The sequence below is a fragment of the Anarhichas minor genome, unplaced genomic scaffold (genome assembly GCF_050575085.1).
Source record: "Anarhichas minor isolate MPS153535 unplaced genomic scaffold, ASM5057508v1 ptg000048l, whole genome shotgun sequence".
NCBI classification, from domain to species: domain Eukaryota; kingdom Metazoa; phylum Chordata; class Actinopteri; order Perciformes; family Anarhichadidae; genus Anarhichas; species Anarhichas minor.
This window is the reverse complement of record NW_027466494.1, coordinates 673,738-686,980: the sequence shown is the minus strand read 5'-3', so window position 1 is coordinate 686,980 and position 13,243 is coordinate 673,738. Positions and strand designations below refer to the sequence as shown.

The following is a 13,243-nucleotide window of genomic DNA, read 5'->3' as shown; positions in this document are numbered from 1 at the left end:
ACTTTAAACGGATTACATCGTAATGGGTTTTCCAGGTGTTTGGGGGGGGGGGGGGGGGGGAACCACCCGACTCCCCGAGTTGCATTGTGGGTAATGTAGGCTCGAGGTTTTAACGAAGAATGAGTGGAATAAAAAATAAGATCTCTGATTTGTGGAGTACTCCTTTAAATCTAGAGCGATCTGATCAAACAATAATCAATAATAATCACTCATCAGAAATACAGAAACTATAGATACACGTCATGTGTTTTATTTTGAAAGACTGTCTTGTCGTCATGGTGATTCAGTTGAGTCAGTTTGATTATTTTTAAAACGCAGCTCAAAACTGTCGTTAATGTTAATTTATAATATTTTATATATTGATATTTGTAACAGGATCAAAAGGCCTGAACAAGTTTTTTTTCTTTCTCCACCTCGCTCTGTGGTGAATGTGTATTACCCAGCATGCAACAGTGTGTAGTGTTGGTTATTGCGACGAAGATGATCTTTGTTTGTTCTTTCAGTAATGATGTAATGTTTTAATGGGATAACTGTGTAAATAAATACATGTTACACAGTATTATATTTAACAGGCAGGATGACTGAGGGAAAACAACGATGGTATAATTGAAGGAGAAAAGTAAACTTTGTGTTTTATCATCTTTCTTTCTTTGTTTGTCTGCAGGGTGCCGACCAACATGTCAACACAGGCGCCGACATTCACGCAGCCGCTGCAGAGCGTCGTGGCACTAGAGGGTAGTGCTGCGACGTTCGAGGCTCAAGTTAGTGGTAAGAAAGCCTCAAACCTCTGATTTTAACATTTAATACTTTTACAGTTATCGTTACTAGAATTCTCTTGTTGTGATGGATCAAATAAATCCAACCACAGTTGCTAATGGTTCTAACAGGTCTGGTTCTTCTCTCCTCTGCAGGTTCTCCGGTTCCTGAGGTGAGCTGGTTTCGTGATGGTCAGGTTCTTTCCGTTGCGGCTTTGCCCGGCATTCAGATCTCGTTCAGCGACGGCCGCGCTGTTCTGAGGATCCCCGCCGTGACCTCCACACACAGCGGAAGGTTTTCTGTCAGAGCCACCAACGGAGCTGGACAAGCCACGAGCACCGCTGAACTCCTCGTTACAGGTGAGACACACAAAACTACCACAAAGAGATGTAAAACAATCTCAAAGAGATGTAAAACAACCACAAAGAGATGTAAAACAATCTCAAAGAGATGTAAAACTACCACAAAGAGATGTAAAACAATCTCAAAGAGATGTAAAACAACCACAAAGAGATGTAAAACAATCTCAAAGAGATGTAAAACAACCACAAAGAGATGTAAAACTACCACAAAGAGATATAAAACAACCTCAAAGAGATGTAAAACAACCTCAAAGAGATGTAAAACTACCACAAAGAGATGTAAAACTACCACAGAGATGTAAAACAACCTCAAAGAGATGTAAAACTACCACAAAGAGATGTAAAACAACCTCAAAGAGATGTAAAACTAACTCAAAGAGATATAAAACTACCACGCAGAGATGTAAAACTACCACGCAGAGATGTAAAACAACCTCAAAGAGATGTAAAACAACCTCAAAGAGATGTAAAACAACCTCAAAGAGATATAAAACTACCACGCAGAGATGTAAAACTACCACAAAGAGATGTAAAACAACCTCAAAGAGATGTAAAACCACAACAAAGAGATTTAAAAGAACCACAACAAAGAGATGTAAAACTACCACGCAGAGATGTAAAACTACCACAAAGACACTTAAAACAACAAAGACAGCAATACTATCTATTATAAAGTTACCAAAAGGAATAATGAAGACAAGATGTTGAAAATGATATAAATGTTAATCTTGTCTACGCTCTTTAGATAAGTCAAAGTTAAACTTCAGACTGAATCTAAGTTTACCTCTCAGCTGAGGGGGCGTGGCCTGTTACTTAATCAGGTGATAAAACCGATATAGATGCTGCAGCATAACTTCCCTTAAGAGGAATCTCAAGTTTATGAAGAGATTAACAACTTGAACTAGAAAGGATCTCGTGTCTGTTAAAACATCCTCAAACAGTTAAATGATGAAGCAGCTTAAACATGTGAAAGAGCGGTTCATCTTTTATTATACTGGACTCTGGTCTTCTTCTCCTTCTCCCTCTCCTTCTTCTTCTCCTTCTTCTCCTTATTCTCCCTCTCCTTCTTCTCCTTCTCCCTCTTCTTCCTTCTCCTTCTTCTTCTCCTTCTCCCTCTCCTTCTTCTCCTTCTCCCTCTTCTTCTTCCTCTTCTTCTTCTTCTTCTTCTCCTTATCCCTCTTCTTCTCCTTCTCCCTCTTCTTCCTCCTCCTTCTTCTTCCTCTTCTTCCCTCTCCTTCTCCCTCTTCTTCTCCTTCTTCCTTCTCCCTCTTCTTCTCCTTCCTCTTCTTCCCTCTCCTTATTCTTCTTCTTCTCCTTCTTCTTCTCCTTCCTCTTCTTCCTTTTCTTCTTCTAGTTGAGTCAGTTGTAACTCTTTAGTTCCCCCAGAAGGATCCTAAAGTTTAAAGTACCTGGATGTGAATTGATCAGCTGATTATAGATCTTACATGTGGTAATAAGACTGAGCTGATAAGACGTCGTCTCCTGTCCCTCCAGCTGAGACGGCGCCCCCTAACTTCCTCCAGAGGCTGCAGAGCTCCACGGTGAGACAAGGCAGCCGGGTGAAGCTGGACGTTCGAGTCTCCGGCATCCCGCCGCCCGCAGTGAAGTTCTACCGAGAGGGAGCCGAGATCCAGAGCTCGGCCGACTTCAGGATTCTCCAGGAGGGAGAGCTGTACAGTCTGCTGATCGCCGAGGCTTTCCCCGAGGATTCTGGGACATATTCTGTGACCGCCTCCAACAGCAGTGGACGAGCCACCTCCACCTGTGAGCTGCTGGTTCAGGGTGAGGCCATCAGAGACCAGTTTAAGATCCCTTTGATATGTTTATACGTGACGTAGATCAACTTCTTCTCCTTCTTATTCTCCTTCCTCCTCCTGATTCTTCCTCTTCTTCTCCTTCTTCTTCTTCTTGTTCTCCTTCTTGTTCTCCTTCTTCTTCTTCTTGTTCTCCTTCTTCTTCTTCTTCTCCTTCTTGTTTTCCTTCTTCTTCTCCTTCTTCTTCTTCTTCTCCTTCTTCCTCCTCCTGATTCTTCTTGTTCTTCTTCTCCTTCTTGTTCTCCTTCTTCTTGTTCTCCGTCTTCTTGTTCTCCTTCTTGTTCTCCTTCTTCCTCCTCCTGATTCTTCCTCTTCTTCTTCTCCTTCTTCTTATTCTTCTTCTCCTTCTTCTTCCCCTTCTTCTTGTTCTCCTTCTTCCTCCTCCTGATTCTTCCTCTTCTTCTCCTTCTTCTTCTCCTTCTTCCACCACCAACCAGGTGATCCCTTCGATATGTCAGATGTAACCTACAGGTGTGTTTGTGCTGCAGGTGAGGAAGCCGTACCGATGAAGAAAACCAAAACTATTGTGTCCTCGACCCAGATGTCCTCGTCTCAGACCGGAGTCCAGAGGGTGAGACACATCTGTTCTCTGTTTTGGGGCGAGATTTTAAATGAGACATGAAGAATAAAAATGATCAAATATATAAAATGCAGTGGCGGGCCGTGCATCTGATACCTGGGCCTTCTGTGCTGCTGAGCTACGGTTATTTGTTTCTATGGTGTAACATCACGTATTCGTATTAAACCGTTCGGTACGATTCAAACAATACGTTTGAATAATACTCGTGCATTTGGAAAATGCAGAAGCTTAAATTGTGGGAAATATAATGTTTTCGTTGGACTGCGCTCACTTAACAGACAACATGCCGTGACCTCTGAACCCGGAACAATAACAAAAAACAGCTGAGGCCCCGCGTGTGTTCAGGGAGGCTAAGCTAACTAGCTTAGCGGGGAAACAACAGCAGTTAGCTGTTCCCTACTGATTCAAACAGAGAATCAAATGTCCGAAATAAACCCGCTATGACGGGATGCTTCGTCATTAACGGACAAGTCAGAATCAATGTAATTAACACAACGACGAGAACCAGTCACATATATTTATATGACAACATAAGATGTCAAGCATGACAAATCAACCCAGCAACACAGCAGCGCTAGAGCACGAGCCATTCATATTATTCATATTATTCATAAAAACAACACCATAGACAAATGAACAGTAGTAACGCTAAAGCAGTTCACTGACCACAGCTGCTGTTCACTTAAAGACAAAGTCCATCCTCCTTTCTTTGTTAACAAAGAGTTTAATGACGCGGTTGTACAGAACATCGGTGCGGGTCAGTTCCAGCCAGAGGTCCTCCTGTGAATGTGTTCGTTGAGTTGTAGATCCACTCGGGTCTCTCCAAAAGTGTTCAAAAGCACGTAGCTTGTGCGTGTCCTGTCGTGTAGCTGCCTTGGTTAGCATAGCGTAGCTCCAAACACCAAGAGCTCAGTTGCAAATGAAACGCATTCTTAGCCATAACATGTGTCACGCTTCTCCAACGCTGTCAGACAGAAATACCGTTCATACAAATGCTTTTCTATGCTGGGTCAGGGCTGCTAGCTGTGGGGTTGACCGACCCTTTGATACGATGTCCAACTTTTCTGGAAATGTCCTCCAGAAATCTGTTTCTCCTCCTTCAGCCATTGAGTGTTAAACACACAGCAAGAAAAACGCTAAAAATGTCATAACTTCTCTTACATATGTTTCAACCTGAACTCTTACTAAACACTAAGACCTGCTAGCTAGCTTCCTCTTTGACAAAAGTCACGCTGGCCCACTGACCAATCACGGAGCACGTTAATGCAGACGTACTTAGGAGGCTACCTGGGTACCACCGGCACGTCAAAGAATACGCCCAACATGTCAAACTAAAGATCTGATTGGTTGAACACTATGACAATCAACAATATCGTCCCCGTTCACTTAAAGTGCACATGGATTCACTTGTGAGTCTGCAGGCCTCTGTCTCTGTTCTTACCTAGAGACACAGAGGTGAGATCTGATTGGATAAAAGCTCTACTTAAAACAAGCTGCACTGGAAGCAGAGCAGCTGAGGAAGACAGGAGCTGTGCAATGAGAACATAAGATAATGGGAAAAATATTATTATAAATTATAATACATGTAGTGTATTTAAGAAGAATTATTAGATCATAAAATAGATATAACTTTGTGATTCTGTTTAGGCCAGCAGAGAAGGCCTTGCTGGCCCTGACGGTTTGTCGGTTTGTCACATGATGTGTTCAAAGACCGTTGGAAAGATGAAAATCTGACGATAACGGGAGTTTTTACAGCTCCTGTCTGTGATGAACGGTATAGTTTTGGTGATTGTTTAAAGTAGGATTAATAACAGAAGAACCTCCATCTGTCCCCTTCAGAAGGTGGAGTCCAGCTTCCAGGCCTCCGCCATGATGGAGATGCACGTGGAAGGAGGAATGATGATGACTCAGCATATCGCTCACAAAACCCCCCCGAGGGTTCCCCCAAAGCCCGCCTCCAAGTCCCCCTCGTCCTTCGTTTCCAAAGTGACGGGAGGACGCCAGCAGTCTCCTTCACCTGTCCGTCACGTGAAGGGGCCGACGCCCACACCTGTCAGGTACGACCTCTGACCTCTGAGAGCTAGTAACGTGAGCAGCACCGCTAACGGCTAACCAACGGAGGTTCACTTCAGTTACATTATGATGCCTTCAGGCTCTGCTCAGTGAACATGAGTACTGGCTGAAGGTACATTATAACGTTATCATGATGTGTTCACATGTCATCTGTAAAATGTAGTTTTAGTGATAAACTAGAATGAATCCAGTAGTTTGAAGGAGATGTTTAATACAAAACAGATATTAGAGATGAATTATGAGCTGTTTAACTTCTAACACGAGCTCTGAGCTCATTATTATACTTCATTAATAATGACTATAAAAATACAATCTTTTATTTCATTATCATTTGAATTGTGTGTTTCTATGAAGAACTAAAACATTATGAATTTCTATAACAAAGTAAAAATATAACATTTAGTATTTTCGATGGTTTACTGTCTTCAGGTTGAAATGATTTTTGGACGGTGGTAAAAATAACAAATCTGGATCCTTGTAGACCAGCTGCTATAATCAAACAACATAATCAACCTGTATCTACCAATATATATAATATATATAATAATATATATAATATATATCATTATATTAGTGCTGGGCAACGATGAACATTTTTAAATTGCGATTAATTGCATGTTTATTTTGCGATTAATCTCATTGTTATGCACAAAGTTCAATAATGAATTCAAAAGTAGTGTATTGTGCACTTTTATTTTAAAGTACTGCTATATGAACTAAAGGTGAATAACATTTGGTTTGTAAACACTTTAAACACATCAGGTTCTTGTTAGCAGCAGTATTCTCTTTACACAGTAGCAGTTATAACACAGTTATAATGATTCTGATCATAGATATTCAGCCGGTGTTCATAACTTTATCTTCATGTGTGTAAGAGATGATATTTAAATATATTTCTTGAAAACTGCAAACATATCTACGTCATGTCTTTATGTTTGTTAAATTCTCAGTAGTGATACTAAATGATGCTTATTATACATATTACAAACAAAACACTTAAAAAACTCTAAAAGAAAAATTTAAATGAATCATTTCTTTTTTTGGTATTTTGGTCAGACACATATGCAACGCTGATTACCGTAATATGTGTGGTATTTGTTATAAATGTACGTTGGTACATAGAGGGTGATAAGAAGCTGTACTTGGAGGGACTAGGACCCAGGGGAATGTAGGTGAAGCATGGAACCTGTAGTCCAGGGGTCACCAACCTTTTTTAAACTGAGAGCTACTTCAAGGGTACCGAGTAGTACGAAGGGCTACTTATTTGATACAAACTTCCTGAATAACAAAGTTGCACAGATCACCTTTTAATAATAATAATAATATATGTGAAGAGACTGTTTGATCACGTCAGTTAATTATTCCTCACAATAATTATTAAGAATGATTTCCACAACAATGATGGTATAGCTACACATACATATTTAAACATGCAACTTTTATTTCTGTTAATCTGTTTCAACATTTGAAAGTCAGAGGTATCACATCTCTGATATTTTTGTATCATCACATGATCAAAGCCGGTTACTTTTGCACATAGCGCCTGCTGGTGAATGATGCAGTGGTAATGTAGAAATTTTGCGAAGTCTGGGTCACCTTTGCATTGCGCAATGAAGCCTGCATGCCGGCCCGTCATCGCTGGAGCCCCGTCTGTTGTCACCGACACCAGCTTTTCCAATGGTACCTTTTTCTCCACGAAGAAACTAGTAACCAGTCTCGTCTATAGCCGAGCGGGGGATCCAACCCTCCGACGACGGGGTGCGCTCGCGGCGCGTCTGGCGCCAACGGGAAGCGCCTGCCATTCGGAACATGAAAACCTAGTGCGGTGCGGCGGCCTTGTTCTGGCTGTCCGCCGTGCGCCTCCGGGTACCCAACTCTCTTATGACAAGAAATATTGTCATTTTAAAATCTACACTAATGCATTTTTGATTAAAAAAGAACAGCAACTACAATTTTAGACGGAGCTCCAATGGTGACTAGTGCTATTTTTAGAACATGCCTTGTGGGCGACAGGGTGCCAGCGGGCACCGTGTTGGCTACCTCTGGTACCGTGGCAGTAACCTACATGAGGAAGTTATGCTCATAAAGAGTTGAGTTAAAAGCAGTTTGTTCTCTCGTGCTTATAAGTTCATTTAAAAACATGACAATATGTGTTTTGATATTGTCACGTTTGATTCTGTAACGAGACGATCGCGCGCGCGCGCGCGTGTGTGTGTGTGTGTAAGACAGGAGGGGCCGACGGTTCCGGACCGGGCGTGTCACCCGTTAAGGGGGGTGGGGTGCTGCCCGGTTCTTGTGTTAAAAATGTCTGCTTAATAATAAAAAAAAACTGCGTTAACGCGCGATACAATAATCGTCGGCGTTAATTAATTAATGCGGTAACGCGATAATAACGCGTAAACTTGCCCAGCACTACATTATATATATAATAATATAATTAGTGTCGGCAGCTATGAAGCGACATCGTTGATCTCTTTCTGATCCTCATTGTGTCTCGTGTGCTCTACAGACCTGTCTCACCCGCCAGCAGACTGTCTGTCTCTCCCATCAGACCAGTGAAGTCTCCCATCATGACCAGGAAACTGGTGAGTTCATCAAGAGTTCAGGTAGCAGCAGCTTCTTCCTCCTCCTCCTCCTCCTCCTCTAACACTCAGACCTCCTCCTGCAGCTCTCCTCCTCTGCTGAGGTCCTTCCTCCATGGAAGCAGGCGGGCTTTGTGTCAGAGGCCAGTTACACCAGTATGACCAGTATGAGCAGTGTGAGCAGCTCCACTCAGCTCCACATGGAGAAGCACTGGGAGCAGCAGGTCAGCGCCACCAGAGAGGTGAGGGGGGGTGGAGCCTGATGGAGGGGTTACCTCATGACATGTCTTGATGACTTCATGACCTCATGACTTGATGACTTGATGGCCTCATGACTTGATGACCTTGTGACTTGATGACCTCATGACTGGATGACCTCATGACTGGATGACCTCATGACTTGATGACCTCACTGATGATTGTTTATTATAATGTATTAAACCCTTCTTCCAGTCCTTTGTGGGCGTGTCTCTGTCTCCAGACCTCCTGTCATGGGGGTCCTGAGCTCTGTGGTCTTGGTTCTTGTGTCTCCAGGCTGAGGGAGGGGTGAAAGCCGAGGCGGTGGCCTTAGTGGTGGCCGCCGTCGACCTGGCTCGGGTCCGCCGGCCCGTGCAGGCTGAAGAGGAAGAGGAGGAGGAGGAGAAGGAAGTTGTAGAGATGAAGATGAAGGAAGAGAAAAGCGTTGTAGAGTTGAAAACACTTCCTGCTGAACCTCCTCCGGTCGTCGTGGCCGCGGTGGCCTCAGACCAGCTCAGGGTCCAGGTCTCTCAGGTTGGGAGGACTTGATATCAGACATGACGTCTAAAAAAATAAGAGTCTGACTTTTGTTAACCGCTGCATGAACTCTGTTGGTCACTTTAGATTCAGGGATCAACAGAATCCTCGTCTCCAGTTCCACATTTCACCGTTTCTAAAGTTTCTGTCCCCAAACATGAGCCGAGCCTCGAGGTAAGAAGAGAGGAGGAGCAGAACCTCCACCTCCTCATTCCACCTTTAACCCTCACGCCTCCACTGTGTTCTGTGCTGTGATCCACTTCTTCCTTATATCATCACCTTGTCTAATATATCGTTTATTATAGTTTGTTTTCACCTGATTCACATTTAATGGACACGGTTATGATAAAAAACTTCTTCTCTCCGGCTTCGTAAACAAATGATTTTTATATAAACTTCCTCTCCTTCTTCTTCTTCTTCTCCTTCTTCTTCTCCTTTTTATTTTTATTCTCCTTCTTCTTCTTCTTGACCTCTGTGTTAGGAGGACCTGACTTCTGTACTGGTCCTCAGCTGGACTTCTCTTTCTAGTTATTGTTCATCTTCTCTTTCTTTTCTTCTTCTTCTTCTTCTTCTTCTTCTTCTTCTTCTTCTTCTTCTTCTTCTTCTTCTTCTTCTTCTTCTCCTACTTCTCCTTCTACGTGTCCCGTGTCGAAGAGTCCCTGAGCAAGACACTTAACCCCTAACGGCTCCCCGGGCACCTGTCATAGGCAGCCCACTGCTCCCTGTATACAGGGATGGGTCAAATGCAGAGACAAATCTCCCCCTTACCGGGATAAATATAGTATAATAAAATTAAAAATGAATTAAAAAATAATAATAAAATTCTTGTTCTTCTTGACCTCTGTGTTAGGAGTACTTGACCTCTGTGCCGGTCCTCAGCTGGACTTCTTCTCTGAACTTGAGAGTCCTTTTTTAGTGAAGTCGGTTAATGTGGTTCTCGTTGGTCAGGTTTCCATCGCCGGCTCTGCTATCGCCGCTCTGCAGAAGGAGTTGTCCTCGTCCTCTCACAGAAAGATCATCAAGCCCGTCAAGTCTCCCAGTCCGTCTCGCAGGGCGGTGGCGGTGGTGGTGGAGAAGCCCCTCCCACCGCCGTTCAGACAAGTCCGATATCAGTCTGAGTCCCGGGTGGTGAGCGCAATGAGTGAGGAGGAGTTTGAGGACTGGGAGCCTCAGGTTGGTTCTCCTTACCTTCACCTTCCTCCTTAATTTAACCCCGTGTGGACTGTCACCTGCGTTCAACCCTCTTCACCAAACACACGCTGCCCTTCATCATCCGCCTCACGAAGAATCCTCCTCATCCTCTTCCTGTCTTCATCCCTCTGTCCCCTCAGCAGGGTTTTTATCTGTCCTAACGGCTTCACCCCCCCTCCATCCTCACAGAACTCCACCGCTGATAAGCTCCTCCTCTTTTTCTGACTTTGACACCTGTTGTTGTTGTTTTTGTCTTCAGGAGGCAGCTGCTGTTCTCTCCAGAGCTCAGGAGCCCGTTGTTCCTCCCACTCTTAGTGCTGTGAGTACTTCCTGTTTCTTTCCTTTCAAAAGAAAGTAACCACTATAATAAATGAAAGAGGTGTAATGAGGTATCTCTTGGCTCTGAGGATGCTGATGGTGGTCGGTCAGACATTTGGCTCTGAACTGTTAATGTGTCTCATACTTTGGTTTATGACCGAATACCTTCAGAACTAAAGACGTTCTGAAGGAGTCTGAAGGTGTATAAAGGTGCAAGAGACGCATGAAGTCTTAAGAAGTCTTAGGAAGACAGATGAAGTCTTAAGAAGACATAGGAAGACTCATGAAGTCTAAAGAAGTCTTAGTAAGACGGATGAAGTCTTAAGAAGACATAGGAAGATGCATGAAGTCTTTGAGAAGACGCATGAAGTCTAAAGAAGTCTTAGTAAGACAGATGAAGTCTAAAGAAGTCTTAGGAAGATGGATGAAGTCTTAAGAAGACATAGGAAGACTCATGAAGTCTAAAGAAGTCTTAGGAAGACGGATGAAGTCTTAAGAAGACATAGGAAGACGCATGAAGTCTAAAGAAGTCTTAGGAAGACGGATGAAGTCTTAAGAAGACATAGGAAGACTCATGAAGTCTAAAGAAGTCTTAGGAAGACGGATGAAGTCTTAAGAAGATATAGGAAGACGCATGAAGTCTAAAGAAGACATAGGAAGACTCATGAAGTCTAAAGAAGTCTTAGTAAGACGGATGAAGTCTTAAGAAGACATAGGAAGATGCATGAAGTCTTAAGAAGACATAGGAAGATGCATGAAGTCTAAAGAAGTCTTAGGAAGATGGATGAAGTCTTAAGAAGACATAGGAAGACTCATGAAGTCTAAAGAAGTCTTAGGAAGATGGATGAAGTCTTAAGAAGACATAGGAAGACGCATGAAGTCTAAAGAAGTCTTAGGAAGACGGATGAAGTCTTAAGAAGACATAGGAAGACTCATGAAGTCTAAAGAAGTCTTAGGAAGACGGATGAAGTCTTAAGAAGACATAGGAAGACTCATGAAGTCTAAAGAAGTCTTAGTAAGACGGATGAAGTCTTAAGAAGACATAGGAAGACGCATGAAGTCTAAAGAAGTCTTAGGAAGACGGATGAAGTCTTAAGAAGACATAGGAAGACTCATGAAGTCTAAAGAAGTCTTAGGAAGACGGATGAAGTCTTAAGAAGACATAGGAAGACGCATGAAGTCTAACGAAGTCTTAGGAAGACGGATGAAGTCTTAAGAAGACATAGGAAGACTCATGAAGTCTAAAGAAGTCTTAGTAAGACGGATGAAGTCTTAAGAAGACATAGGAAGACGCATGAAGTCTAAAGAAGTCTTAGGAAGACGGATGAAGTCTTAAGAAGACATAGGAAGACACATGAAGTCTAAAGAAGTCTTAGGAAGACGGATGAAGTCTTAAGACCACATATGAAGACGTATGAGAGCGTATAAAGGTCTCTGAAGGTCTCTGTTTCTCTGTTCAGGGCCTGAAGAACGTGACAGTGACGGAGGGCGAGTCGGTGACCCTGGAGTGTCAGATCAGTGGTCACCCAGCTCCGGGCATCCTGTGGTTCAGAGAGGACTACAAGATCGAGACCTCCATCGACTTCCAGATCAGCTACGTGAGCGGCTTTGCCCGGCTGGTGATCCGCGAGGCATTCGCCGAAGACAGCGGACGCTTTACCTGCACCGCCACCAGCGAGTCAGGAACCGTCAGCACCTCCTGCTACCTGCTGGTCAAAGGTGACTTTTAGTTTGGACTTTTAAAGAGTACATCACGAGAAACTGATTTATTACTCCGGTCACTTAGATACAACTTTAATTTAGTTTTTCTCTTATTTTAGTCATTTATTGTCAACACAAACAAAACAAATGTTTATTTCATTTTAGTTTTTCTTTGATTGCGCAATTTTAATTTCCACTAAAAGTTATTTTTAAAGTTATTTTTCTTTTCTTTTCTTGAGGAGAAATCAACTGTAGTCTCAATAAAAACCAGCTCAGCTCTTTAAATGATGCTGTATCTGAGTAATGATACTCTTTTACCATCTACTGTAACATTTTTATAAACATAATTCAAACTTGCACAAGTCAGCAAAAAAAGCGTGTGAGAGCAGTGCTGCTAAGTCTTATGAAAATACATTTTATTAAATAATATATATATATAAACTGCATAAAAAATCCAAGATATTTATACTTTAAATAATTATTTTTTAATGAGGTTGTTTGCATGTTCCTTTTGAAGCCTTTTAAACAGAAACACTACATTACCATCAAAGAGTGAAACAGATTCAAATCGATTATTCTGTTGATTTTAGAGATAGAGATAGAGATTTAGGTAGCACTTTATAATAACTACACACTATGAAGCATTAGTTAAGTATGAGTAAACACTTAATTCATCATTTACAACTGTTATGAACTGCATACTAATGAATTATTAATGTAGGAACAATAAATTATAATACTCATACTTAACTAATGCTTCATAGTGTGTAGTTATTATAAAGTGCTACCGAGATTTAAACTAATGCCTGCGTTAAAAGTCATAAACTGTAGATATTTTCCTCACACAGCTTGTTTTCTCTGTTTAGTGTCGGAGGAAATTGAGAGTAGAGAGGAAACGATGACTGTCACTCAAACCGGAGTCGCTCAGGAGAAAAGGTGAGTAGTGAAAGTCTGACATAATATACAACATCCGTAATATAAATGTAATATACGTAATATAAATGTAGCATACCTAATATAAATGTAACATACGTAATATAAATGTAATATACGTAATATAAATGTAACATACGTAATATAAATGTAACATAC

General features: G+C 42.0%; 1 protein-coding gene across 1 annotated transcript in view; it reads left to right on the top strand.

Moving 5' to 3' along the window:
- Nucleotides 1-677: 677 nt before the first annotated feature.
- The window catches only part of LOC142971622 (titin-like), a 212,089-nt gene continuing 199,523 nt past the window's right edge, over nucleotides 678-13,243 (top strand). Inside the window, exons 1-10 of the mRNA XM_076112200.1 lie at nucleotides 678-768; nucleotides 912-1,115; nucleotides 2,613-2,900; nucleotides 3,421-3,503; nucleotides 5,352-5,569; nucleotides 8,095-8,170; nucleotides 8,254-8,409; nucleotides 10,392-10,451; nucleotides 11,911-12,169; nucleotides 13,018-13,087. Coding sequence (XP_075968315.1) covers nucleotides 678-768; nucleotides 912-1,115; nucleotides 2,613-2,900; nucleotides 3,421-3,503; nucleotides 5,352-5,569; nucleotides 8,095-8,170; nucleotides 8,254-8,409; nucleotides 10,392-10,451; nucleotides 11,911-12,169; nucleotides 13,018-13,087 — 1,505 coding nt within the window. The remainder of the gene's footprint in view (nucleotides 769-911; nucleotides 1,116-2,612; nucleotides 2,901-3,420; nucleotides 3,504-5,351; nucleotides 5,570-8,094; nucleotides 8,171-8,253; nucleotides 8,410-10,391; nucleotides 10,452-11,910; nucleotides 12,170-13,017; nucleotides 13,088-13,243) is intronic.